The sequence below is a fragment of the Ictidomys tridecemlineatus genome, chromosome 3, assembly GCF_052094955.1.
Source record: "Ictidomys tridecemlineatus isolate mIctTri1 chromosome 3, mIctTri1.hap1, whole genome shotgun sequence".
NCBI classification, from domain to species: Eukaryota; Metazoa; Chordata; class Mammalia; order Rodentia; family Sciuridae; genus Ictidomys; species Ictidomys tridecemlineatus.
Window position 1 is genome coordinate 17,292,163 of NC_135479.1, and position 25,832 is coordinate 17,317,994.

At 48.1% G+C, this 25,832-nt stretch overlaps 2 protein-coding genes across 4 annotated transcripts in view; one reads left to right on the forward strand and one right to left on the reverse strand.

Moving 5' to 3' along the window:
* The window catches only part of Nsf (N-ethylmaleimide sensitive factor, vesicle fusing ATPase), a 147,843-nt gene extending 139,176 nt beyond the window's left edge, over positions 1-8,667 (forward strand). The window contains exons 18-22 of one of the 2 annotated variants that reach the window (XM_021728362.3): positions 2,073-2,207; positions 3,300-3,413; positions 6,564-6,619; positions 6,773-6,872; positions 7,068-8,667. In XM_021728362.3, coding sequence (XP_021584037.1) covers positions 2,073-2,207; positions 3,300-3,413; positions 6,564-6,619; positions 6,773-6,872; positions 7,068-7,070 — 408 coding nt within the window. In that variant the 3' untranslated portion in view covers positions 7,071-8,667. The remainder of the gene's footprint in view (positions 1-2,072; positions 2,208-3,299; positions 3,414-6,563; positions 6,620-6,772; positions 6,873-7,067) is intronic. The other variant, XM_005328151.4, reaches the window with a different exon arrangement.
* Positions 8,668-11,809: 3,142 nt separating this feature from the next.
* The window catches only part of Wnt3 (Wnt family member 3), a 42,601-nt gene continuing 28,578 nt past the window's right edge, over positions 11,810-25,832 (reverse strand). Inside the window, exons 2-5 of one of the 2 annotated variants that reach the window (XM_005328150.4) lie at positions 22,326-22,567; positions 18,490-18,755; positions 17,405-17,892; positions 11,810-13,753 (exon numbers count right to left, since the gene is read on the reverse strand). In XM_005328150.4, the coding sequence (XP_005328207.1) occupies positions 17,413-17,892; positions 18,490-18,755; positions 22,326-22,567 (988 nt within the window). In that variant the 3' untranslated portion in view covers positions 11,810-13,753; positions 17,405-17,412. Of the gene's footprint in view, positions 13,754-17,404; positions 17,893-18,489; positions 18,756-18,917; positions 20,301-22,325; positions 22,568-25,832 lie in introns of those variants that run through there. The other variant, XM_040268663.2, reaches the window with a different exon arrangement.

Sequence of the window (25,832 nt, forward strand, 5' to 3'; positions counted from 1 at the left end):
GTATCTATTTATGGCTCCTTCATTTATTAATTATATGACCTTAAACAAATCACTTATATCTGCGAGACTAATAGCTTCATCAGTGAAACGGGAATTGTCCTGGTACTTAATTTGTGTGATTACAGGAAGACTAAATGAGAATTGATCTGAAGAGACAGTATACAGCAAATAGGATTAAGTGGTAGTCTCCTCGCCTTAAATGGCGAGGTTCTCAAACCCCTGACCCATCGACTTCCAGCATGCTGGTATCAAGGCTTGGTGGCCCTCAGGAAGGATACTGGAATACTCTTCTCTGGGAAAAATGTATACATACTGATCATTGAGAGAACCACAATAATCAACCAAGTCTTCCTGACCTTCCTGGAGTGAGGCCCTCAAACACAGAGCTTCCAGTTATTAGCCTAACTGAACAGTTGCCCGATATCACCAGATGCTTGAGGAAAGCCTCCAGGAAACAAGTAGGGGAGCAGGAACTCAGAGGAAACAGACAAAGCAGGGAACAGAGGAAGACTTTAAAAAAAAATCTACAATATTCACAGAGACCTAAAATAAGATACTGTACCTGGGAAATAGGATAGGGTGAATAGCTGGGGGTGTGTCTCAGCGGTAGAGCGCATGTCTGGTATGCAGGATGGCCTGGCTTAGATCCCCAGTGCTGCAAAACAATAATAACAATAAAGAGAAGAAGGAAATATAATAGGGTATAGTTAAAAAGGAAAGCTTTCAGGAAACAAGAAAGAATTTTAAAGATTAGAAGATAATGTTAACCCCCAAAATATTAGAGAAATGAAAACCAGAGGTAAAAAACAAACAAAAAGAAAAAAAATTAGATTTGTCTTAGAGGGTCAGTATCCAACTCGTGGAGGTTCCCAATGGAGAGTGGGAAGGGTGAGTCACAGAGAAAATAAACCATCCAAGATATTTCCTCGAACCGAATGATTAGAATTTCCACTTGAGAAAGGGCTCATCTAGTGCCAGCAAAATGAGTAAAGAAAGACCCATTTCAAGGTATATGATTTTCAAGTAGAAACAGAAAAAGAAAAGAAAAGGGCAGAATAAAGAACTTCCAGAAATGTAATGTCTACGCTTTTACCTTTTATGCAACTTTCCTCTGGAATTTTCTGGGTATCTGCACCTCAGAAAAGGGGAAATAAATGAAGAGAAGGAAGTCTAGGACACGGGAGATCTCACAGAGGAAGGAGGAAAGTTCTAGAACTACATATGTATAGCACATGTACAGAGTGAGCATTTCAGATTGAACCATGAAGACAATGGACACCAGGAGGGAAAAGAAACCCAAATTTCAAATCACCTGATATTTTTAAGCAGTGGGAGGAGTGTGCACAAGTAACTGGAAAAGCCCCGTCTCCCATAGTAAGGCATCAAGAAATGGTATTTCACAAAAATCTAAAAATAGCACCTTGCTATCAAAAGAGAAGAGAGCAAATTCAAGAAAAAAGGCTAGGGGAGCTAGAAATGATTGACTTGGAGAGGGGAGTCAGAAATGTGGCACTAGCCTGGCATGGTTTTTAAAATTTTTTCACGTAATCTTGGTAAAATAAAAATGAGATTTAAAAATGTTAAATGAGACAGTTATGTAGAACTCTTAGTCTCTGCGTTTCACAGTTAAGTGTTGCTCACATGTAAACTGTCATACCCTGCTTCTTCTAGAAAACCTAATAGAGCCTTGTTAAACCGCAGATACCGACTTTCTATTCATTCATTTTCTCCCCCAGTTCTCACCATATAGTGCCATCTTGTCTCTGAGGAAGGAATTTCAGACACCCACTTCAGTGTCTTTCTGTTCAGTTTGCATGTCTCTCTGATTTAACGATCCATTGTTTTACTGTTGTGAATGAGAAGATGTTTAGATGCTGTTTTTGAATCATGTTGTAGACATCTTTTTTTCAGATTTTCATGAGGGAACTCCTGATCTTTTCTTTTCGGGCCAAAGCACTCACACTTGCACAACTAAATAAATAGATTTTGCACATTTTGTTCAGTCTTTAGTACTCTAGTTTCCTAAATAGTCTTAACCTGTGCATTCCAACACATTTTCTTCCTGTGTTCAGGGCCGAAAGCTTCTTATCATTGGGACCACTAGCCGCAAAGATGTCCTTCTGGAAATGGAAATGCTTAATGCCTTCAGCACCACCATCCACGTGCCCAACATTGCTACTGGAGAGCAGCTACTGGAAGCTTTGGAGGTGAAAATGAGTCAATGGGTTACACTCTGTTTTTAAGAAAGGAGTTGAGGCTGGTGATCATGCTGAGGGGTACACAGCTAGAATACCTGGTGTCTGGTTTCTAACTTAACCTAGAACATGGAACCCTGAGATAGTACCTTCAGTTGTTCTCAGGAATTAGAGGAAGAAGAGGAATACAAGTATCAGGGCATTAATTCCCCATTCCTCAGGGTAGGCAGAGCACTCACTGCAGGAATGAGTTACTCTGCGCCCCACAGGCATAGAATGCATACACAGTCCATGACCAGGGACTTGGATGGGTGAAGCTGTAAGGTGGGGAGTAAGATAATCATTGCATATAAAACCTGGTTATTTAGAGTGGCCATCAGCACATTTCCTTGCATTTAGTAGATTGGAACAGTAATTAAAGCCTTCAAAACTTCAAAAAAGCTACAGAAATAAAAAGAAGTTTCCTAATGAGTTTATAATGTGGAAATGTTCTGAAATTTTTTGAGGATGATAAAGTCTTTAGTTTTTTAAAAAAAAATACATGCTGCAGTAAACCTTTGGTTAATATTAATGTGCACAGATGACTTGACGAGATCTGTTGGAAAAGGTGATTTAGCAAGTTGCTGAGCAGTGGTGGAGGCCATAAGCTCTCACAGCCTTCCCCACCCATGGTGCGTGCGTGCTCCCAACAAAATCATCCTTACGACAAATGTTTCCAGGTTGCCTGTTTGAGCAGTTTTTGTGGCAGGGCTGGGCAAGAGAATTAAATCTAGTCTGCTTTGACAACATACAGATTATTCCCAGAAAGGAATGCTAAAAATTTTAACTTGTATTTATTATGGATTGGAGCTATTTTTCCCCAGCAAACATATCTCTGAGTAACAATGGAGATCCAAAGACAAACAGGGTTTAAGATACCAGCTTTTGCTTTTGTGCTTGTACCTAATGGGTTCAGGAAGGTCAGACTGGTTTTAAAATAGGAGGGAATCCTATCAGCTTAACTCAGTCAGATGTTTCCTACCACTGTTCTTTTCAGGATGAATGTGAGAATTAATTAATGTTGTTGATGTTAGAGGGACTTCATTGTTGTTTATTGTTTTGTAGCTTTTGGGCAATTTTAAAGATAAGGAACGCACCACAATTGCACAACAAGTCAAAGGGAAGAAAGTCTGGATAGGAATCAAGAAGCTACTGATGTTGATCGAGATGTCCTTGCAGGTAAGGAGCTTCCTCCACATGATCCAGAGAAACAAGTTCACCATACACCTAGAGTTTTTTATTTGTTTGTTGTTTCTGAGATTGTGATTGAACCCGGGGCAGTTTTACCTCTGAGCCACTTATTATTTTTTATTTTTAAAATAAATACCTAGCCCTTTTTATTTATTATTTTGAGACAGGGTCTCTTAAGTTGCTTAGGGCCCCATTAGGTTGTCAAGGCTGACTTCGAACTTGTGATCCTCCTGCCTCAACTTCCCAAGTCACTGGGATTACAGGCGTGCCTTACCATGCACCAGATCCAAGAGGTTTTAATATTTCCTTCACTAAGGTTTTAATTCATTTGTTATAATTCTCTGATATTATTTCTGAACTCAAGCTGTTAATTTAAGGAATCACTAGATCTTGGAACTAGAAAGGACTTCAAAGAGTGATTTTTAGGCAGGGGATATAGCTCAGTGATAGAGTATTTTCATGGCATGCATGAAGCCCTGTGTTCAAGCCCCAGCACCACCAAAAAAATAGCAATTGCTCTGCTGCCCTCTTGTTTTAAGAAAGCTGTGTATCACTCAGGTTGTCAGCAAATTAGTCAAAATCACATAGCCAATTAGTGATGGAGGAAGAATGTGCTATCATCAGAAATCAGTAAGTTACTGCATGTATATGAGAGGAGGCCTGGGAGACTTCTGTAAAGAACAGGTGGGTTGCATTGCATAGAGTGGACTTGGGCTGTGTATAATTTTCCCTGACTGGACTCCTAGAAATTTCATGCAAACTACTATAGGGTTAAAGCATCTAGGATCTCATGGAAAACTGAGCCCCATTCTGCTTCCTGGGCAGAAACAGATGAAACTTCTTTGGAACTTTCTCACAACTATTGGCAACTTACCTTTACTCTTTCTGGAACTCCATGCTTCATGCCCATCCTGTCTCCTGGCCCTCATCTGACATACTAGATCAGTTTCTCCCTACCAAGCTAAGTGAGTTCAGATGCACTATCTAAAGCCCTGGAACAGAGCTAAACAGAGTAGGGTGCTCAGTTAACTTTTAATGAATGCATGATTCCATCTCCGGTCCTGGGTGGAATGCTATAGGCATGGCGCATTGCTGAGGGGTCTTACCCATCCACCAGTGTGAGAGGGGGTGGCAGAGCGGGAGTTCAGCTTCTCAGTTACATCCAGAGGGGGCCGTTGGAGCAATAACAAATCAGAAACATGAAGTGAGTACTTTTTAATCCTTTGTGATAAGCTTAGTTTAAAATAATATTTTTGTGGTTTTTAGAAACCTAAAGTTCAGCCTACTGAAACTTTAATTTATTTTCCATTATGAGCAATAAATTAGAGTCACAGACCAAGCACTTTGCTGAAGCTTATTTCTGGTAAAGGTTCCCATACAGGTGTACTGGCACTTTCCTTGAAAAAAGACAAACCTGTTGGAAAGCCAGCTCTGCTCTTCTTCTTCCTCCTCTTCTTCTTCTAGTTTCAACTCAATTTTTTTTTCAATAATTGCACAGAAGAAACTCTGTGGGTTTTTCACCCCAGCCCCCTTCTCTTCCTCTTCCTTTAATGCCTGAGGTCAGTGATCAAGTTAATGCTTCTTATGTATGTGGGGTAGAAAGTGAGAGTGGGGCGCTCAGGCCTAATCTTCAGCGACTGACACTTCATAGGCCTCCAAGTTTGAGCCCCTTCATGTCAAATGGATTCTGTGCAGCTGAGTGACTTCTCTTTAGATCTGCCTAGAGAGACTGAGCCCCAGTGAAGAGGCATGTAGTTTAGCAGAATGTAAGTCATGTTCCCTCTCTGTTCCCCGAGCATGATTCTGTTAAAACTTGCACAGTGCTGAGGATCTGCTCTGACTGGATGTCACCTGAGGGAATAAAGTCATTTATCTAGATTACTTTTTTCCTCCCTTTCTCTTGACTTTTAATTCCATAGCTACAGGCAAGTCAGTAAGTCGTTGCTCACACATATTAAATATATTTAATGGGCAAAGACCTGCAAGTACTGACTACAACTGAGCTCCAGCTAGTTCCATTTTTTTTAAGAACTTGACAATTGATTCATATGTAATTCTATTCCCAAAGAGGAAAAATGTTTCTTTTGTTAGCTATTCACACTTTTTCTTAGTCCTTTGTAGTCTGACCTCTTAACTTTGATACATTTGAAACTTCTGTTCAATGTTTTTCTGGGATAGAAGAGAATTTTTTTTAAGTGTTTGGAGGGGGGAATCCAATTGCACACTTGCCCACAGCTGCACTGAGCATTTGAAAACCGTTCCTGGAGGGTAGGGAGTTCCCTTCTGGGAATAGACTTCTGTCCTAGAACATGTTTTAAAAGTGAGGTGTGTTTCTTACAATAAAAAATCCATCTTAAAGAATTAAAGGATGTTTTTAATGATTGTTATCTAGATAACTTCACATCTCTGATAGACCAATAAGAATAAAATATATTTTAACAAATTACTATACATATGAATATAAAATGAAAACCAGGAGAGATAATTAATAGCAACAACCTGAACCAACACCTGAATCAGAACCCTGCCATCTTTCCTTAGACCCATGACATATTCTAGGTCCCTGAGAGAGAGTTTACCTAGAGAGCGCATCAGAGTCAGCGGTATTCTTGTTTTATTTGTAGTGCAACTGTTCCATTAATTGCAAAGAAGAAACTGTGCAAGGGCACTGAGGCTAAGAAAAGCTCAATGGTTGATTGACATAGAGTTAATAAGCCATATTTGGGTTATCTAATGAGACTTTTATGCCTTAGAGAAGTCCTGGGAATTGGATGTCATTTGAACTGCTTGGACTGACCACCGTCTGGTTCACAATGATGCCTCACAGGTGTGCTGTGCCTCCCCATGCTGCACCAGCTGAGAGAGCACTTGGCTGAGGTGACCATGAATGACCCTGGATCAGGTCATTTGAACCCAGCACTCAGCCATTCTCCATGTTGGGAAATCCCACTCTCCTAAATGATATAATCTGCTTTATTGTGCATCAGAACAGTGGTCAAGGAGCAGTTGACACATTCCTGTGAGTCAGCAGAGTGCTACTGGAAGTATGAAACCAAGCATTTCCTTGGCATGAAGTAAGTGCATAGTTGTTAGAAGGCACCATTAACTTGTCTTCTTTATTTCTTCTGATGTATTTAGATGGATCCTGAATACCGCGTGAGAAAATTCTTGGCCCTCTTGAGAGAAGAAGGAGCGTAAGTACACACAGCACTTAAGACTACAGACTAAACTTCACTCTGTCAAATCCCAGTAACTACTTAAGAGTTGCATACAGTACATATGAATTTGACAGTTTCTTTCCAATATAACTTTGTTTTCATTTATTAGAATTCTTCACTGTGTTGTAGGTATGAGAGACCAAGCAAGGAGGTTGGTTGTTCTGTTGGTTTGCTCTCCCTGTCCTGCTTCGCAAAACTACCTTGTCACAATGCAGGGAAAAACTTGATGGTACATATTTATTGGAACCTGTTTTTAAATGCATGGAGTTGTGACCATTTTCTTTTGTCAGTTGCCCTTCTATAGCAAATGCATAGTGGAAAATGTAGCAAAAACATTAAGAAGCTGCTAGTGATTCCATTATGAATGGCTTTTTGCAGGTGCTCATCTGTTTTTATGTGTATGTGTTTGGTGCTTCTTTTGCAGTAGCCCTCTTGACTTTGATTGAAAATGGACTCTTTGCAACACACGGTGACCAAGGGACATGACCAAGGTGAAGATGGCCTGGGATCTTCACTCATCTTGCTGGAGATACTGGACTAAGTGAAACATTCTCTACCTTCAACCTGCACTCACTGCATGATTAGTGCAAAAACACTCCCCTCTTCATGCTTATTGAGATATTCTGGTGTTTTTGTGGAAAGTGTAAATCTGCTTAAGATGCTGTGCTTACCTTCCCCCGAGCTGAGGTGGTTCCTTCTTACTCAGAGTCTGTGTGGGAGCCATACTGTATTTGTGCACACTACACATTTGAAGCTCCGTACCACCTGAAAACTATTAGTAAAGGTAACAAATGTTGCAGGACAACACTTGACCTTGTTAGAAGGTCGACTTTCTGCATGCAAAACAAGAGCAGTGAGCAGAGGCGTGGGTTCTCTGGGACTCTATACAACTCCCCTACGCTTACACTAACGGTAATTGGTATTTGGTTAAAGGTATTCCCATGGAACTGGTTATTATTGCCTGAAGAAACAGGGCTTTGAATATCTAAGATGCTGTTCTTAATCATTTTCAGGGATATTTTCAAGTTGCAATCAGGAGATCTTTCTTATTAGAAAGTCCAATTGTCACTGTGGTGGCTGTGACATCCCCTTGATATAATTAATTTGCTCTGTGGTAAGATATATGCTAATTATTACCACTCAGAAGATGTTGTTAAAAACTTATGAAAGATATGTATGGAAAAATGTACACCCCTAAACAGAAAGGAATTATTAAAATAAAGTAATTTACAAACCTCTCAGCACTAATTAGTGTCCAACTCTAAGTGGGTCAATTCCTTAGGATAATATAAAAGGCTTATTAGTATCACCACTTTTCTCTTTTCCTTAGCCTAATGACTTACTTAGAATTTGTCCTTCCTTTATTTTAAATTATCTTTACTATCTAGCATGCAAATAAAACACTATTATCCAGAGAAATAAGCCACGTCCTCACCCTCTCCCTTCAGCCCTTGAACACCCGTCTGATCCTTTCCCTCATCCTCTACACGCTTCTTCCAAAGGGAAGGAGAACTCGTTGAGTCCTTTTGAGGGTGACTTGTCTTATCACTGAGTTGGAAGGAATTTAATTAGGTTATCACATATGGTGATGAGACATATGGAGCACGACTCTCCCACTGCTGCTTAAAACACGAGGACAGGTGGTCAGAAGCCACCACTTCTGACCAGTTTGTTGCCACAGTGGCACTTGGGTGTGGCAAGTAGAAGGCCAATCATCTCCAAATCTTGTTCTCTGTATACTTTTGTTTTGAGTCTTCATCCCTGGCTCATTTTGTGGCTTTTATGACAGTGGATTTATTGTGGAATTTTGTGATCCCTGGTGGCCCATGTCCTGAATCCCCAACCTGTTTGCCATCTTGCCTCTTCCCTCCTCCCGAGAAGCAGCACACATTGTATTAACTTATGTCTCTTGTTAAATAAGGATAATGTCTTTGTGTTCTGTCCAAAACTATATTGAAAAAGATAAATATTATATTGTTTAATGCAAATGAAGGAATGCAATAAAGAGTAAATATACTTGAAAATGTTCGTAGACAGTATTTCATATAAAACAATATCCGACAGACGCTTATGAAGAGGAAGGAGGTCCAAAAAGAAACCTCTCTATTTTATTACAGCTAGCCAAAGGAGGTAGAGGATTTTTGTTTTAAAAATCTCTTATTTAGTACAATTATTTGAAAAGAAAAAGAGATCACTAGCATACCAAAATGCTGATAAACAGCAAGAACCTATATACTTGTGCTTTACGCTTATTTTATCTTGGAAAATAGAGCCGTAAACAAATTTTAGCAAGAAACCAGAGCAGAGAAGGCTGTTTCTGTTAGAACTGCTCCTTCCTGTGAGATGTGCACCCCAGCACCCTCAGTGAGATTTCTTCCGTGGGTCATTTTGGTGTCCTTCATGGTTTTTACTTTTTTTTTCTGAGCTATTATGTTCCAGGCTGATCCCTGATGCTTGACACTGGCCCAGATTAGGGCAAGGGGTAGCTCAGAAAATCAGCAGGAACTTCAGCAGCAGAGTTAGCTCCCCAGGACCTTAGAGGGGAGGACCTTGAGGCCGGCTGGTCCCCACCTTGCCTTCAGAAGGTGGGTTCTGGAAGTGCGTGGGTATGCGGCATGGCTGGTGAACACAGGCAGAATCCACCCAGCCACTGCCTTGGAGGCCATTGCCTGTGGGTGGCTTAAGCAGCCACTGGGCTGCCAAAAGATGTCACTAAAAGGGGGAAAGGGGTATTTTATCCTTATTAGATTTTGACATCTTCACGGTGATACTTTTTTAAAAAAATTTAATAAAAAAACTAATTGTAGTTAATATCCAATATAAGTTTTGCTTTAAGGCTGTCTTTCTATAGCTTAAAAATTATTCAATAGTCAGCCCTCTAAGTTTTGGCCATGTATCACAAAATCGTGGAATAAATTCAAATGTGTATAGTAATCAGATCCTGGTCAGAAGCCTTGCCAAAGCACTGAGTCCATTCTGATCACCTGTCCAGCCTGAACAGGGCAGCGGCAGAGGCAGGCTTTCGTTTTCCTTGCCTGGCAACTTGGTCTGCAGCCTCTTCAAAGAAGTGACTAGGCTAGGTGTGTTTGAGAGTTCAAAAAAGCATGTAAATTTCAGAAGTTATTGCAAAACGATCTAAAGTTTCTCATCAGCTGGCAGACTGTGCCGAGACTGGATCCCAGGGATGAGCCCACAGAGGGCGTGTGCCACACGGACACCATGGTTTTGAGATGCAGAGATAGCACCTGTGATTGTCTCGAATCCCAAGTAGGCGAGGATGGAATTTGCAAGGAGTACTCAGGTTTGAGATTTTCCCAGCACACAGTCTCCACATGACTGACTCTGCCACACTCTTTTGTGAGAGTGATTGGTGGTCTTAGAAAGTTCTCCATTTAGCCAGAAGTGAGGACAGCAGAGCATCCGTACTTAGCTGAACTGACCTTCCTTGTGTGTAAAGCAGCTGCCACATCAGCACAAGTCCACGTACCCAGGGCCACATGGAGACTGAAGGAGATACATCTAGAATAATCCCACAATCAGGGTTCCCCTTGCTTTTCTCAACTTTTTCTACTTCCTTACCTTCTCTCCTTTTGCCTATATTTCTACCTCCTCCTTAAACTCATGCACTCTTCCCTTCTTTCTTTATAAAATAATATTGCTTGAGGGCTGGGGATATAGCTCAGCAGTAGAGCACTTGTCTAGTACACATGAGGCACTGGGTTCAATCTGCAGTACCACATGAAAATAGGTAAATGAAGATATTGTGCCCATCTACAACTAAGTGCGTGTGTGTGTGTGTGAGTGTGTGTGTGTGTGTGTGTGTATGTGTATGAAGTTCATGAACTTTGAGTGGCCATTCCTAAAGTTAAGAGATTTGGCCTGGCACAGTGATGCACACCGGTAATCCTAGTGACTCAGTAAGCTGAGGCAGGAGGATCTCAAGTTTGAGGCCAGTCTTAGCAACTTAGTGAGACCCTGTCTCAAAAATATTTAAAAACGAGCTGGGGATGTGGTTCAGTGGTAGAGTGCACATTGAACTTGATCCTCAGGCTTCCAAAATAATAACAACAACAAATAGCAATAATAGGTGTGGGGGGGGCACAGACAACCCATTTCCACTGCCCAAAGTAGACAGTGGTTTCCTGGTTTTATGTTTTTATGAAGTGAGGTAACATTTGTTCCTAATAGAGGTAGATGAAGAGAGAGAAAAAACAATTCAGCTATTCTCAAACAATGTGCCTAACAAACTGAAGGTGGCATTTTACGGGCAGGTCTGAAACTAAAGGACTGTATATTATAAAACTGAGTGAAAGCATTCTGCCATTGAAAACTCAGAACTTGGGAGCTTCAGGTGAGTCCTTTGGAAGCCCCAGTCCAAGGAGAGAAAACCATTTCCCTGGAACATACCCACCTGTTCGTCCTTCTGCCCAAACTAGCCTACAACTTCAAGTGACACTTGTTCCCGACCACCCAGAGCCCAGGACACACCATTTCTTCTTGCTGGCCAACCTACTATTTCTACAGCTTGGCTTCTTCAGGAGAACTAGTAGGACGGGGCCATCTCCAGTCAAGTTACATTTTCAATTGCGCAAACTCCAACAAATGGAGTTGAAAATATGGTGAGGAAAGAATTAAAGCAGTATCCAGCCCCCTGATCTGCTGGCCTTGGGCCACTTCTTTTAGGAATATCTGGGACATTAATGTGTACATCAAAAATGCTTGAATCTGGGCTGGGGTTGTGGCTCAGTGGTACATTGCTCGCCTAGCATGAGTGAGACACTGGGTTCCATCCTCAGCATCACATAAAATTATATATATGTAAACAAAATAAAGTATTATCTATAACCAAAAAATTTTTTTAAATATTTGAATCAGTGAAATTAATTTCAGCCCAAATTCCTTGATAGAAGTTGACTTACAGCAAAATAAGCCCTTAAGAGAGTCCTGAAGTAGATCAGACCTACTATTCATGACATCGCAGAAGATCTTGCTTAGAGAATAGAAGATCTTAATTTGGTCACTTAATTAGCTTAGGCTACCACATTCAGAATGTCATATTCTTGACCTGAGCATGAATCTGGAAACTCCACACATGGTACAATGTATCCATTTTAAGTTTGTTTACCTTCTCTTTAATGGCTTAACAGAAAAAAACTGCATGATGAAATATATTTTCTCCAAATATATATATATTTATATAATATATAATCTTAGTTAACTCAAAGGTATATACATTGTATAATAAATAATATTTATAAAAAGAGACTTTTTGAATATAAAATCAAAAAGATCAACAACTTCTACAACTTTTTACAAAACTTTGGATACAGCAGGTTGGTAGGAAATTTCCGTTGGATACTATGACCTGACTACAGCGAGAATAATTACAATGCACTCATGAACTATTATTAAATAATTACTTGTCAGCTACTTGAATACGTCCCCAAAACATGACTTTATCACTTTTAATATAGAATACATAGATATGAAAAGACTGTTTTAAAAATTTGTATCCATTCTGCTGAAATATTCGCACATAAAGCAAGCATTAACCGGTTGATGTGATTTAAAACTTTTCAGTCTAAGATGAGATGGGGAGGAGCGTGTGGGACTCTAGAGGGGTGGGATGTGGTTCTTTAGCAGGGCTCATGGCCGGCAGGTGCAAAAGGCCAGGCAGGCTTTAAGATGACAGTTTGGAAAGCCTGCCTGCACAAACCGGGAATCACTGACCAGGTACCTTAGGTGAGGGTTAGATAGACCCAAGAGAGAGGGAGAAAGGAAAGACACATCTTTATTTTGCTCTGTTTCCCTGTTGTGATTCTCCTTAAGAGAGTCGCCGGATTGATCAGGACTGTCAAAGCCATCTGCTTCCATTTGGTTCGCTGCCTCCAGGACACTCACCAGGACTGGTGTGCATCAAGGAGCACTCTGCTGGGGGATCTCCCCCCGGGAGCAAGTGACTGCTTGCCCGCTTTGAACACCTAATCTAGATCCTTGAAACCATAAGGGTTGATGCTATCTCACATGCAGGCAACAGGGAAGAGCCACGTTAAAGAACTCTGCATTTCTGTTTATTCACGGAGACCATAAAGAGAAGGTGGCAGGAGAACCTGGTCTGATTAGAGAGGAAACCCTGATATCTCTCTATCTCTCTCTCTCTGATGACCTGAAGTCCTTCTGCTCTACCTGGAATTGTTTTTTATGGAGAATCTGCAGGTGAGCAGGGCTAGGATTGAAAAGTCCCCTCCAAAGACACTGCTTGTTGCTGTAGGAAGCCATTTGAGCTGGAGAAGACTTGCCTCCCTACATGACCTATTTACAATGCCCACTACCCAAAAAAAAAAAAAAAAAAAAATCTACTGCATTAACGATGGAAAGTGCAGAATGGTAGAAAAAGATTTTGAGATCTGACGGCCTCTCGTGCAGAACAGGGTTATAGAGAAAGTGAGACTGAGAAGAACTCGGCTGCTCTTCAAACAGCTTACCAGGGCACCAGAACTAGTTCTTCAAAACTCAAAATCCTCCTCTAACGATCGCCGGGACCTCCCCACCACTCCATCCTAGCTAAACCTATGGCTTTTATCAGAATGTGAAAGTGTATCAGATTTGAATGGGAGTCGACAGAAAAGGAGACTGCAGGGGTTTGTCCTACTTTGTAACTCCCACCTCACAGGCATCTTGGAATGTCACCATCAGAAGCAGCTTGGAGACAGATTCTTGCCCACGCTCATGTCCTTCCCACCAGGCCGAGAGCTCGCATTAGCCCAGCCTGTTCTGTTGGAGTAGATTTTTTTTTTTTCATTTTTATTTTCTTTAACATGTGCAAAGGTAAGCCTCGGGTCTGTTCCTACCAGACCCTGGAGAACTAAAAAGAAAGCCCCTCTGTAAAAACCACACACCGTCCAGAGCAGGGTGAGAAATGTGAAGATGGGAGAGGGGGGAGCGCCTCCCATCGGCAGACTGGCGGGGTCCAGGTCACTTCCCACGTGCAGTTGGCAACAGTCCATGCTCCTTGCTGGCGCATGCCAAGGGTTGGCCGGCTCTAGGTCCTGCTTCCCGTGGGACTTCGGTGAATCCGCCCAGCCGCACACTTTACCCCTTCCCAGTGTCCTTTGGGAAAACAAATGGGAAGAGTCAGAAACCTCATTCCTCTCCCAGAGGGACACCCCTAGGGGTGCAAAGATCAGAGGCAATGACAGGAGATCTAGACACTTATGCTTAGAGAGGAGGGGCCCTGGCTTCCCCATGCTCAGACCTCCAGCCTGCCAGAGGGAGGGAGGACACAGAAATCCTATGTCTCCACTGCCAGCTGAGGGCCTTGGGCACCAGGAGGCCAGGTGACCACCCTAGTGCAGGAACTCGCCTTGTGCAGAGATGGAGAAACTTGCCCATCTGAGTGCTGGTCCCCAACCTCGAGTCCACTCCCAGGCTGTGCAAGTGCCACACACAAAGTGCTGTGTGGCACTAGGTAGCCTGATGATGAGCTGTCCAAATGGCAGAGAGTCTAACTATGCATAATTCCTTCCCGTGCGTGCACCAAGGGGTACGTGCACTTCACTCACCTGTGGAGTTCTATCTCACAAAGCATGGAGGCACCACGCCACTTCACAAGCATTCCCAGCCAACCCTCAGCTCTTCCGGGGGCTGACAGGGCCAGGACCAGACTCTACAGAGGTCAAACAGGCTCAGCAGGATTACAAGGATACGCCCAAAGTCCCACAGCAGGTCAGCGACAGACCCAGGGCCTAGGGTCGGTCAGGCCACCTGACATGTCCAGAGTCTTTCTAGTTCACTGTGGTCCCAACGTGGGAATTATAAGGACTAAATCTGGTACTTGTGGTACCAGTGTTAAGGTACCAACCAGTGATTAACTGGAGGCACTGGACATAACTAGGAGTGATAGGAAAAGTGTTCACCTCACAGGAAGGACCCAGGCAGGTCTTTTCCCTTCCTGGACCAAGCCAATGTGACTGGGGCTCTCCCCCAAGTGTGAAGCGGGTGTGTGGCTCTATGATTACCTTTTCTACCTGCACTGCCGACACTCACAGGGTAGCCAAGAGAAATCTGGAGGCTGTGTCCCCTGTGGTTCCTGTCAGTTTATCTCCTGGGCACACAGCAGCGTCCACATGGATGAAAGGATGGGAAGAAATAACCAGGACTCAGCTCATCTTTGGCCTGTGGCTCCAAACCAAGCAGCAAAAAGCCACTCTTGGTCACTCTGCTTGGCCTGGGAATCTCAGCTGCCTCTTCAGGAACACAGGACCATGGACCAAGCTCTTCATATACATGGTTGAGTCCAAGGGACGGTCCAGAGAGACGTGGCTCAGTTCACAATGAGGAGAACAGGACTGAGAGAGCGAAAGAGCTTGCCTGGATCACCTGACAAGCCAACTGTTTATGAAAAAGCCACCACAGTGGGAAATGTTATGTACTTGTCCCCATGTAGGGGGGCCTGGGACTAAGAATGTGCGGAGAAAAGAGGCCTGATGAACAGCACAGATTTTATTTTACTTTGTTGTTTTTTTCTGTGTGTGGGGAGGGGGAGGTGGTGGTGCAGAGGATGAACTCAGGGCCTCTGAATGCCAGGAAAGTGTCCTCACCAAGCCACACTTTATTCTTCATAGGGTAGGTATTAGTAGAGAACGTGGAATTGGGGGATATTCTGGACACTGAGGGCCAACACAACTCCTCCTTCCTCACCTGGCAGATGTTGGCTGCCACAAAGGACAGGAACAGAGCTGCGCCCTGCCCCCTGGAGCCACCAATGGGATTGGGCACTGCTGCTGTGGCCTCGCCGCAGCCATAACTCGCTGTGTCCATCGGGGAAACAGGCAGGCTGACCAAGGGCCCTCTCGGGCCCCATCCAATCTAGTGTCCTGAAACCCTGTTGACCCCACAGCCTCTTCTCAGGATCACCAGAGCTATGTCTCACTTAATAGAGGCTGCCTCTGGCCCTGGTGAGCACCAGAAGCTGGTCACTGTGGTTTTCAAACATTCCTTCCTCCTCGACAGGCTACAGCTGGCCAGTGAGTCCTCCTCCTCGTTGACTCTTCTTCTATCGTTTTGCAAAGCAGTAAATGAGGCTGCCAAAGTAATGCTGCCATTCCTTTGCACAATGCCTGCCCTGTGTCAAGGCTCTGAGAGTGTTTATCACCCTTCATTAGTGGTGTGTTCAGAGAAGCATTCCCATCTGTTAGCTAATTTGAGCCTCCTATAAATTGGGTTCGGCCCCAATATCACCAGCACCATACGAATGAGGAAGCTGGGGATCTGTGGTTGGACAGCTGGCAAGTGGTGGCACCAGAGCTCACCTTTGTCCTCTTCCCCTCCCCACACTGCTTTTATCCTGATGCCAAGTACGGTCATGCCTTTGGCTGCCTTCCTGGGCTCTGTCCCTGTCAGGGCATAACTTGACCTTCCCAGAGTGACTTCCTGGGAAGAGGGTCACCTCTCAACCGAGCTATTCCCCATGATGTCAGGTACCTCCCATCCCGCTCCCAGCCCCACACAGCACAGACAAGCACACCAGCTCCAAGGCACCTGGCACCAAGTGGGCTACTCTCCCCCAAACCTGCCCTGGAAGCCATGACCAAGTAGGCAAGTGCTTCTCAATTGACCCTGCACTGTCCTCGGTGTTCTTCTACCTGCTGCTCATGGCACCTCTGGGGAGGATGACAGATGAGGAAGATCTTGTCTGGGTCACATGGTTACTTGTCCAGGGCTGGGCCTAATCCCAAAGCCTATGCTCACGCTTCTATGTACCAGAGCCCTTCTCAGGAGAGAAGAGGAAGAAAGGCCTCTCGGGCCTTAGAAACCTGCCAGGCCAAGGCTCCAGGACCACTCTGCATCCGTGGTGACCTATCCTGGTGTCCTATGGGTCCGAGGGCCAGGGCATGAGGCCTCCCAAGCAGACCACCTCTGGGAAGCTTGGGAACACAGTCCACCAGCCTTTGATCCCTTGATTACTCATCGTAGTCACTCTGAACTTGAATCCCTCCTCCTCCCCATCATCATCATCCATAAACTCCATGAGCAGCGTGCTCCCCGCTCCACCCAAGCTTCAGATCTGTCAGGCTTATCCGACACTCCCCACCCACCTCCCTGACATTGGAAGGGTTCATGTTTGTGCAAAAACTTGCCCTCTAAGTTCAAGGTAGGTACAAATCTCTTCTACCCCAGTTAAAAGAGATTTCGGCCCACTATTTCAGGTATTTTAACCTCCTCATTTGATAGCAAGAAAAATGAGGCCCAAGAAGTAAAAGAACAGGAAGTTAGAAACAAAGTTGGGCCAGACATCAGGTCTCCCAGCTCCCAAACCCATAGTGCCTCTCTTCTAACTCCACAAGGGCTCAGTAACGAAGGCCAGTGGCCAAGCAAAAATCTCATCTGGCTCATAATTTACTAATTTATAAAAGAGTTTTAATCAGTTGCTTGTGGCCTACTTGGTTATCTGTGCTTTATATAATCCACCAAGTTGCTGTCCAAGAACCATTTCTACTGAAACTTGGGAAGTCCTGGCTTCTAATTTTGGCTGTGGGAACTTTTGTGTCTTGGGTGGCTCATAAATGGGATGGGCTGCTGGGCGAGGCGGCATATGCCTGAAATCCCAGAGACTCGGGAGGCTGAGGCAAGAGGATGGCAAGTTCTAGGTCAGCCTCAGCAACTTAGAGAGACCCTGTCTCAAAAAAATAAAAAGGGCTATGGATGGAGCAAAAAAAGACCGGGCAGCTCAAGTGTCCCCTTCCCGCCCCTGAGCCCTACCTGGCTCTCTACTTGCAGGTATGCACATCGTAGATGCGGATGCACTCCTGGCAGCTGACGTAGCAGCACCAGTGGAAAATGCAGTGGCACTTCTCCTTCCGCTTCTCCGTCCTCGTGTTATGGCCTCGGCCACAGCAAAGCAGATCACAACCATCAATGCCATGGGAGGTGACATTGCAAGTCCGGTCCCTGGTGCCAAAGGAGCCCGTCTCTGGGTTGGGTTCACAAAAGTTGGGGGAGTTCTCATAGTAGACCAGGTCCCTCTCGGTAGGTGGCTTGAAAAGCGCATACTTGGCCCGGAGAGTCTCCACCCAGCCTCGGGACTCCCGGTGCTTCTCCACCACCATCTCTGAGGCGCTGTCATACTTGTCCTTGAGGAAATCCCCGATGGCACGGAAGTCAGGCTGGGCCCACCAGCAGGTCTTCACCTCGCAGCTGCCCGACAGCCCATGGCACTTGCACTTGAGGTGCATGTGGTCCAGGATGGTCTGGGGAAGAGGAGTAGCAGTTGGCTCCCAAACTGATCCCATCCAGGAGCACCTTCCCACTCTGCCCACCCACCCACATTCTCCCAGCCTCCTTTACTACTCTGCGCCAGGAAGAGACTGGATGGGGACTGAGGTATGGATCTGAAGGTTCTGCTTTCCCTCATCACACCCCAAGCAGACATGACAGTTCATTTCTCAAAGTGGTAGGAAATAGGAATTGTTATCCCCATTAAACAGAGAGGGACACTGAGGCTGGGAGCTTTCCTTACTAGCCTGGGGTCATACACCCACAGGAAAGGATGGAGGCAGAATTCCAAGACAGCTCCACAACTACACACCCAAGCTGGGGGTACTTGCTCCTATAGGGTGACCACACCTCCCAGCGGACTCATCCCCTAGAGATCAAGAACAGCCCAAGGAGGAAGGAGGGTGGACAGAATGGGTGGCTGTGGGGTGTGGCTGGGAGCCAAGCCTGGCCAAAGGGAAAGGGGAGCCAGATGCACAGGGCCTCTGAACGGGTCAAAGCCAGGCCAAGGGCAAGACTAGGGTCCCAGGTGAGATCCCAGCAGGGTTGGGGCGAGGGCAGCCACGGCTCACCGTGCGGCCTGCCTCGTTGTTGTGTTTGTTCATTGCCGAGCGCGCATCTGGCCTGTTCTCACGCGCGTCTGCGAACTCCCGGGACACTAGCACCCCGAAATCGGCGTCTTCGCTGCAGCCGCCCCACTTCCAGCCTTCACCAGGTGGCCCCTTATGATGAGAATCGCAGCCGCAGATGGTGGAGGTGCCCTCGGCGCAGGAGCGCGTGACAGCGAAGGCCACACCGGCTGAAGCGATGGCATGCACGAAAGCAGACTCGCGGGTGGCTGCGGGGAGGATGTAGGGAGGCAGGGCTCAGGTCCGAGCCTGGGATGCACCAGCCCTGCCTCCACCTCCCCAGCCAGGAGGAGGAAGAGGCTGGGAAGTGGAGCCTTTAAGAGCTCACCAGCCGCTAAGGAAGAGGGAGGAACCGCGGTGCCCTTGCTAACCTCCTCTTTGTCTGGTCAAGACCCTGTGGGTATCCTCAACTTTCCAATGAGCAACCTGAATCCCAGGGCCTCCAGTGCTGGTACGAAGCAGAGCAGACTGTACAAACCGAGCTCCTGGCGGGCGCTGAGGGGGTAAGGTAGCCATGCTGTCTTGCCCCTGGCCACCTGCCTTTCACCCTCCCAAACTCCAGACAAGCCAGCACAGTCCTGAGCCCTCTGCTCCAGGACAGTTTGAGCCTAAACATACCCAAGCCACCCATTTCCCACCTGCATGTGCTTGGCAGACGTTTGAAACTTTGGCTGTGCCTCGGTTACACCCTTTGTAAAATGGGTACAGCTTCTCCCTGCCTTATCACCAGGACGGGGGGGGGGGGGGGGGGGGGACTGGTGCGTCCGTCTTCCCCTCTCCCTTCCCTACCCCCACCCCAAAACCAAGGTTTTAAACTGAGAAGGTCAAGAGCCTCCCATAACTGGGCACAGGTCAGTTACTCTGGCTCTGCCCCACGGGTAATTCTCAGGGGTGTCCCCTGATACAAGGCACTTTCAAATGTTGGGTATGCACAAATGCTGCGCTTCGTGTTTGTTTTCCATTTTAATGTTCTTAAGGCTACTTTATAGATTCGGACGCTGATGGTTAGGGAGGCAGAGGGCTGCTAGACTTGCAGTCCAACATCTCTCTCCTTGTAGACGAGGACCCTAGAGGGGGAAGGGGACGGGCAACCTTGCACCGGAGGCAAGACAGGAGGCCGGCCGCGGAGCCAGAACTCCTGCCTCCTTTCCTAGGCCGCGACTACGGTCCAGAGTGCTGGGGGCGATGGAGCTCCACAGAGGAGAAAGTAGCCCTTGAAGCCATGGCTGCCTCCCCGGGGCCCGACACCCTCCAGGGCCACCTGCAGAGCAAGCGCCCGTCCACTGGCACCAACAATTAGCAGGGAGTGCGAGCCCGAGTCCACACATCGAACCCGACGGCCGCGGCATGGGACTGTGGGCCCCGGAGTCCATCCCGGCCTCAGGCGCCCCGCCGCCCCATCCCCGACCCTCCGGGCCTGGGCGCCCGCTGGGAGGGGGCCGAGGACGAGCTCGCGGGCGGGTGCCCCTGGCTTCCGGCGGCCCGCGGCCTCTCGCGGCGGCGGCGGCGCCCGGCCCCGGGCTGCGCTCGGTTCCCAGCCCCGGGAACGCGGGGGCGGCGGGGGCGGGGCGGGGATTAGCCTGGGAGCGGCGCTGACAGCCCCGCTGTGCCGGTCCCCGTCCGGCGGGGCCCGCTGGGCCGCTCAATCCGCCTTTGTTCGCGCGGTGTCACACCGCATTACCCGCATAATGCGGCCGCCGGGCCCCGGCCGCCGGGCCGGCCGCCACCGCGTAGCAACGGGCGGCTCCCGCGGCCGGGCCGCGCCCCCGGCCCCGGCGCCGGCCGCGCGATCCCCATTGAGCCGGTGGCCCCCGCCCCCGCTCCGCGCCGAGTGGCCAGAGGGCGTGTGAATGGCGCGGCGGCCGCGGCGGGCCCGGCCGGGGCGCGGCGGGGGGCGGCGCTCACGCCCTTTTCGAGCTGCGCAGGGACAGAGGCCTCGGGCTCCCGCGCTGCGGCCAGCACCCGACCACGGCGGCCTCGTCCCTTCCGGCCGCCGACCCCTCCAGCCCCTCCGGGCCGCTCCTCTCGGCCTTCACCGGGAGCCCCAGGGCTCCCCTCCGGACCAGCCCAGACCCTGGGGTTGCACGGGGCTGGCACCTACGACGCGCGCCCTGAGCAGCTGGACTCTAGGTCGCCTGGATCTCAAGGCGGTGGGCAGAGATTCAACCTTGGCTGCCCACATAGCCGGAGGCCGCGGGCTTGCCAACGGGTGCAAACTTTTTGTGTGGGGGGGGGGCGGTGTTCAAACGTGGGGTGGAGGCAGGTTGGAGCCCGGGTTCACCGCCCGCGCGCCAGGCACGGGGGCGCGTGGGTGCTTCCCGGAGACTCACCCCACCGCTTTCATCAAAGTCCCAGCATCTCTGACCTACACTCTTTGCCCCCGCAACACAAACCCGCCCCCTCGCAGTTTAGGGACGAAGGCATGTGCCAGACCCACAAAGGTGATTTAGAACGTCAAACAATGTGAGCGGGCCAAAAGCTCAAAGACCCGCTTCTCACCGGCTAATGTCCGCAGCGGGAAGAGCAATCAGAAGGTTGGGGAGCGCGTCGCGACGCCAGGCTGTTTGATTAAGCGCTACCTGGCCCAAGGTGGGGCAGCGGAAGCCGGTGAGAGCGAGATCGGGATTGAAATGCAAGCAGCAGCCACTTGGCCCCAATTAGAGGCCAAACCTTTTATCTAAACAAGGAATAATTAGCTTTGGTAATAGAAGCGTAAACAGAATCATCATCATCCATTGATTTGCTAATTACCCTCCTATCCCGGTGATATTAGCCAACATTGTGCCTGTAGGTCTGATAGACCCTGTGCACCTGAGGCATAGGTAAAGGGGTATTACACTAAAAAAATGGGAGTAGTCAGTCTCCCCACCCCCATCCAGCCACTGGGCACCCTGAGGACTGGCACTCGGATACCTGTTCTTTCTGGTGTAAATGCAGCTTTCAATGCCTTCTTCTAAAAGGAGAGGAACAGTTTGGATGGGAAAACTCCAGTTGAACGGCAAGGCTCAGCTAGTTACTAATTTCCTGGACTCTGCAATTCCTCCAAGAATTGCCCATCTTTTGCCCAGAGCCAGAGAGACCCAAAGGCCCCTTATTGGGAGTAGTTGTCCCACGCAGCCCTCCCTCCATTGAATTGGGACCCCCAAGTTCAATCTCAAATCACCTTACTCTTAACCACCTGAAGCACAGCCAATTAGAACCCCAGGTTACAAGACTGCTGGAAAGTTACCTAAAGGCCAGTGTGCCCATCGTGGTTTGTGGGCGCATCTAGTTTGCAGGGCATGGGACTAACAGAAACTCTCAGGGGATACCTGGGGGCAATAAAATGTGCTCAGCACCAGGCAGCTTCCTCAGCTCCTGAGGACTTCCCTGTGGGGTGGCAAAGCCCCACCCCCTCCCCAAAGGGGCATTTGCATAGCACTTAGCACAGCCTTAAGGAAATGTCCCAAATGTCCACATCAAAGCCTGGAGTACCTGCTGTGCAAGACAGGAAGGAAGGCTGCAGGGTTTCATAGTGCCTGCCCTCAAATCTCCTGGATCCTGCAGCATCCGAGGGCTGCCCAGCCCCCAGCAACACTGGAGAAAGTTGTGGCGGGACTTGGAGACAGCTCAGGAGGACCCAACCCACTCCCACTTTCCATGGAGGCCACTGGTCATCACCAGTTTTATTGCCTTCCACTGCACTCAAACCTGAAGCACCCTGAGGTAGGAGGGTCCTGATGCCTTCCACACCCCTCCCCGGAGCCTCACCCACCTCCCACCTGGCCTGGAGACAGTACCTTTGTCCAGGACGGGCCCGAAGATGGCCAGGCTGTCATCTATGGTGGTGCAGTTCCAGCGGCGGCCCCGGAACTGATGCTGGCACTCCTGGATGCCCAGCTTCACACCTTCGGCCACACTGGGCATGATCTCGATGTAATTGCGGCAGAAACGCAGTTGCTTGGGGACCAGGCCTGGGATGGAGCCGCAGAGCAGAGGCTGTGAGCCCAGAGATGTGTACTGCTGGCCCAGGGCCAGTGACCTGTGGGCAGACAGAGGGAGGTAGCACAGTAGACACAAAGCACATGGCCCAGCACGGGCTTCACTTCATGACCCTCTGGGGTAGGTGGAGGAATGGAGGGCCTGTGGGCCTCAACTTAAGGCCCTAAGAAACCTGGCATCTGCGTGTGCCACCTTTGGCTTCCTGGGAGCACACTGCCCCTCAAAGGGCAGAGCTCTGATCCAAGCAATGTCAGCTCCTAGCATAGACATATCATAGCCACAGAAAGGACCCTGGAGTGGAAAGATGGAATTGGGGACCCAGATCTGGACCCATTTTTCCCTGACAGGTGTTGAAGGGGTCTGACTCTGCGCTCTTCTGGGAATTCAGAATTTGGGGGCCACATGGAAACTTCCAGAGATTCCTGGAAAAGAAGCCAAAACTAAAGAGAGGAAACCACAGAGGCTCATTTGACCCCAATTTATCTCTGAAAAATCAAAGAAGCATCAGTCCCAGCAGGGAGTCAGTACACATGTGTACATGTACACACAAACACACACACACACACACACACACACACACACACACACACCGCTGCAGTGCTCGTCAGCCTCTTCCCTAGAGGCTGCATGCTCAGCCTCACTCCTGCCTGTGACTCCCCAGGGAATACATGACCATCTTTCCAGTTCCCTGGAAGTTAACAGTGTGCCACCTCTCCTCTCACCTGGGCTATTTAGACCTCAGCTCTCACCCAATACTAGATGACATGAATCAAGCCACCTCAGTCTTCGCCCCTCATTTTTCAATCAGTATCCTGTCAACCTCTCGAATTTCAGAGTCTTGTAGGGAAAGGGTGGATAGGCAAATAGAATATATTAGAAAGCCAAGGAACTGTGGGAATCTCCACCATTCCCTCAGCACAGGAACAGCAGAAACGACATTTTGAGGGAGAAGCAAAGAAAATGATCAGTAGGTCTCAGTGGATCAGTAGGATCAGTCATTTGTGATGGGGGCAGAGTGAGTAGGAAGAAGGAGCAGCCAGGAGTCCTGTCTTCTTTTGAGTCCATCACCTACCAAGCCTCGAGAAAGGGGGTCCCGGAGAAGACCCCAGGGGTGGGTCAGGAAAAAGCACACAAAAGCTTTCTGGGCGTGGCACCAGGAAGAACCCAACATCTGCCATCTAGGGACTCTTGCTATGTGCCTGGCACTCTGGACGCCACAGACGCGGTCAGTTCTTGAGTGAGAGGAGTATTTCCTCTCCCAGGTGCAGAAACGGGGCTTCGCAGAGGAATGAGTTCCCCCAAGGCATTTTGGTGCCAAGTCTGTGGCAGCTCAGATTATGCTGTTTGCCGCCTTCCCCAATCCTTCCCTTGACCTTGGGCTAGCTCCTGGTTTCGGTCAGTTGACAGAGATTCTAAGGAAAGGGGCTCTCCAGGACCCCAGAGGTGTGCGCCTATCCGCCCTGGGCTGCCTCTGGGCTCAGTCATAAGGGGAGAAGCCGGCCCTCCTTAGTCCACTGATTTAACTTGGAGGAGGAACCAGGGAATGAAGTCTGGGAGTTCAGATGGTGGCACTGATGTGATCTCAACCACGGAGCCCTTTCAAAGAGAAGGAAGGAGGAGCCCGAAGTTGTGGCTTGTCATTGATAATGGCTAATTACCGACTTCCTCTGTGCCAGGCTGAGCCCTTTCCTTGGGTAAACCTCATTTAATCCTTATAACAACCTAAGACAGAGTAGGGTCGTTACGAGCAGACCTGTTTTCACCGACGGCTTAGCCCAGACCACAGAACAACTAGAGAGCCGTGGAACCTGAGAACATTATGTAAAGTGAAATAAGCCAAACTCAGAAAGTCAAGGGTCAGATTTTTTTTTTTTTCTCATATGTGAAAGCTAAAGAGGAGGGAAAGAAAAGACAGATGGGGGGATCTTATTAAAAGGGAAGGGAAGGCTGGGGTGTGGCTCAGTGGATAGAGTGCTTGCCTCGCATGCGTGGGACACTAGGTTCAATCCTCAGCACCACATAAATAAATAAATGTATTGTGTCCATATACAACTAAAAAAAAAAAAATGAAGAGAGATCAGTAGAATTGAGGAAAGGAACCAGGGGGAGGGAGGAGAGGAGGGAAAGGGGAAATCCTGGGGAATGATATTGACCAAATTATAGTACACTGTGTGCACATAAGAACATCAAAGTCCACCTTTACATACTACTAATGCATCAATAAAAAATGTGTGTGGGGGGGAGTCACCCATTGGAACCCAGCTGCTTGATTCCAGAGACCCGAGGGCAAACGGCTTACCACCCTGCCTCTTGGCTGAGGATGGCCTTGGGCCTACCTGTCTGCACCATGGGCCTCAGCCCTGAGCCCACAGCTGAGTAGGGGCGCCCAGGTCCCTGATGGGCATGTGGCCCATGCAGCGCTTGACAGGGCGCTGCAGGTCATCCTCCCCCACTCCATTTACAGTAATAACCAGAGCAATAAAATATCTGTGGTTTGTCGTGTGCCCACCTTGGGCCAGACGGTTTTGGGTGCTTGTGTTTGTTGCCTTATTTAATCCTCACAAGTAGGTGAGGTGGGAATGTCAGCATCATCACCATCATCATCCCATTTCATAGATGAGGAAACGGAGGCCAGGGAGCTAAGTAATCTGCCTGGATCTGCAGGACTGTGAAGCACCAGAACTGAGCCTCCTCCTCCAGATCAAATCCATCCTGGCGCTCCTGACCAGCATGTCCAGTGTCCAGCCTGCCCTGCAGGGGCAACCGGCCACCACTAGAAAAGAAAAGCGAAGGAAGGCTCGGGGTAGTGGGCTTGGCACAGCACCGTCCCATAACTCACCATCCCGGTTTGTTTTCCCTCTTCCCTCCGAACCCTGCTTCCTCCCTACTGCCCAGCTCCAACCAACTGTGCGCCCAGGAACAGGCTGCCACAAGTCACATCCAGCCTGCCACTTCCAGTCTGCTCATCTCAAGCAATTTCCTCTCCATGCCTCAGTTTCTTCATCTGCAAAATAGACCTAATGGGGGAGGAGTGAATGGTATCATCCAGTGCCTGGCACATAGGAAGCCCTCCAGAAATGGTGGTCAGTTACTGTGTGTCCCTGCCTTGTCACCAACCACATTCTTCCCATCAATGAACCTCTGACATCAGAATTTCCAAATCCCCTTCCCATCTACCCTGGGAAGGACGCCCTGGATCAAAGCAAAGGCCCGTCCCCAGCATTGCCGTCTTGACAGGGCTGGCTGGATAAAGACCTTCAGGATCTGGCTGGGTGTTAAAGGTAACCAAAGGGCATGAGGACATT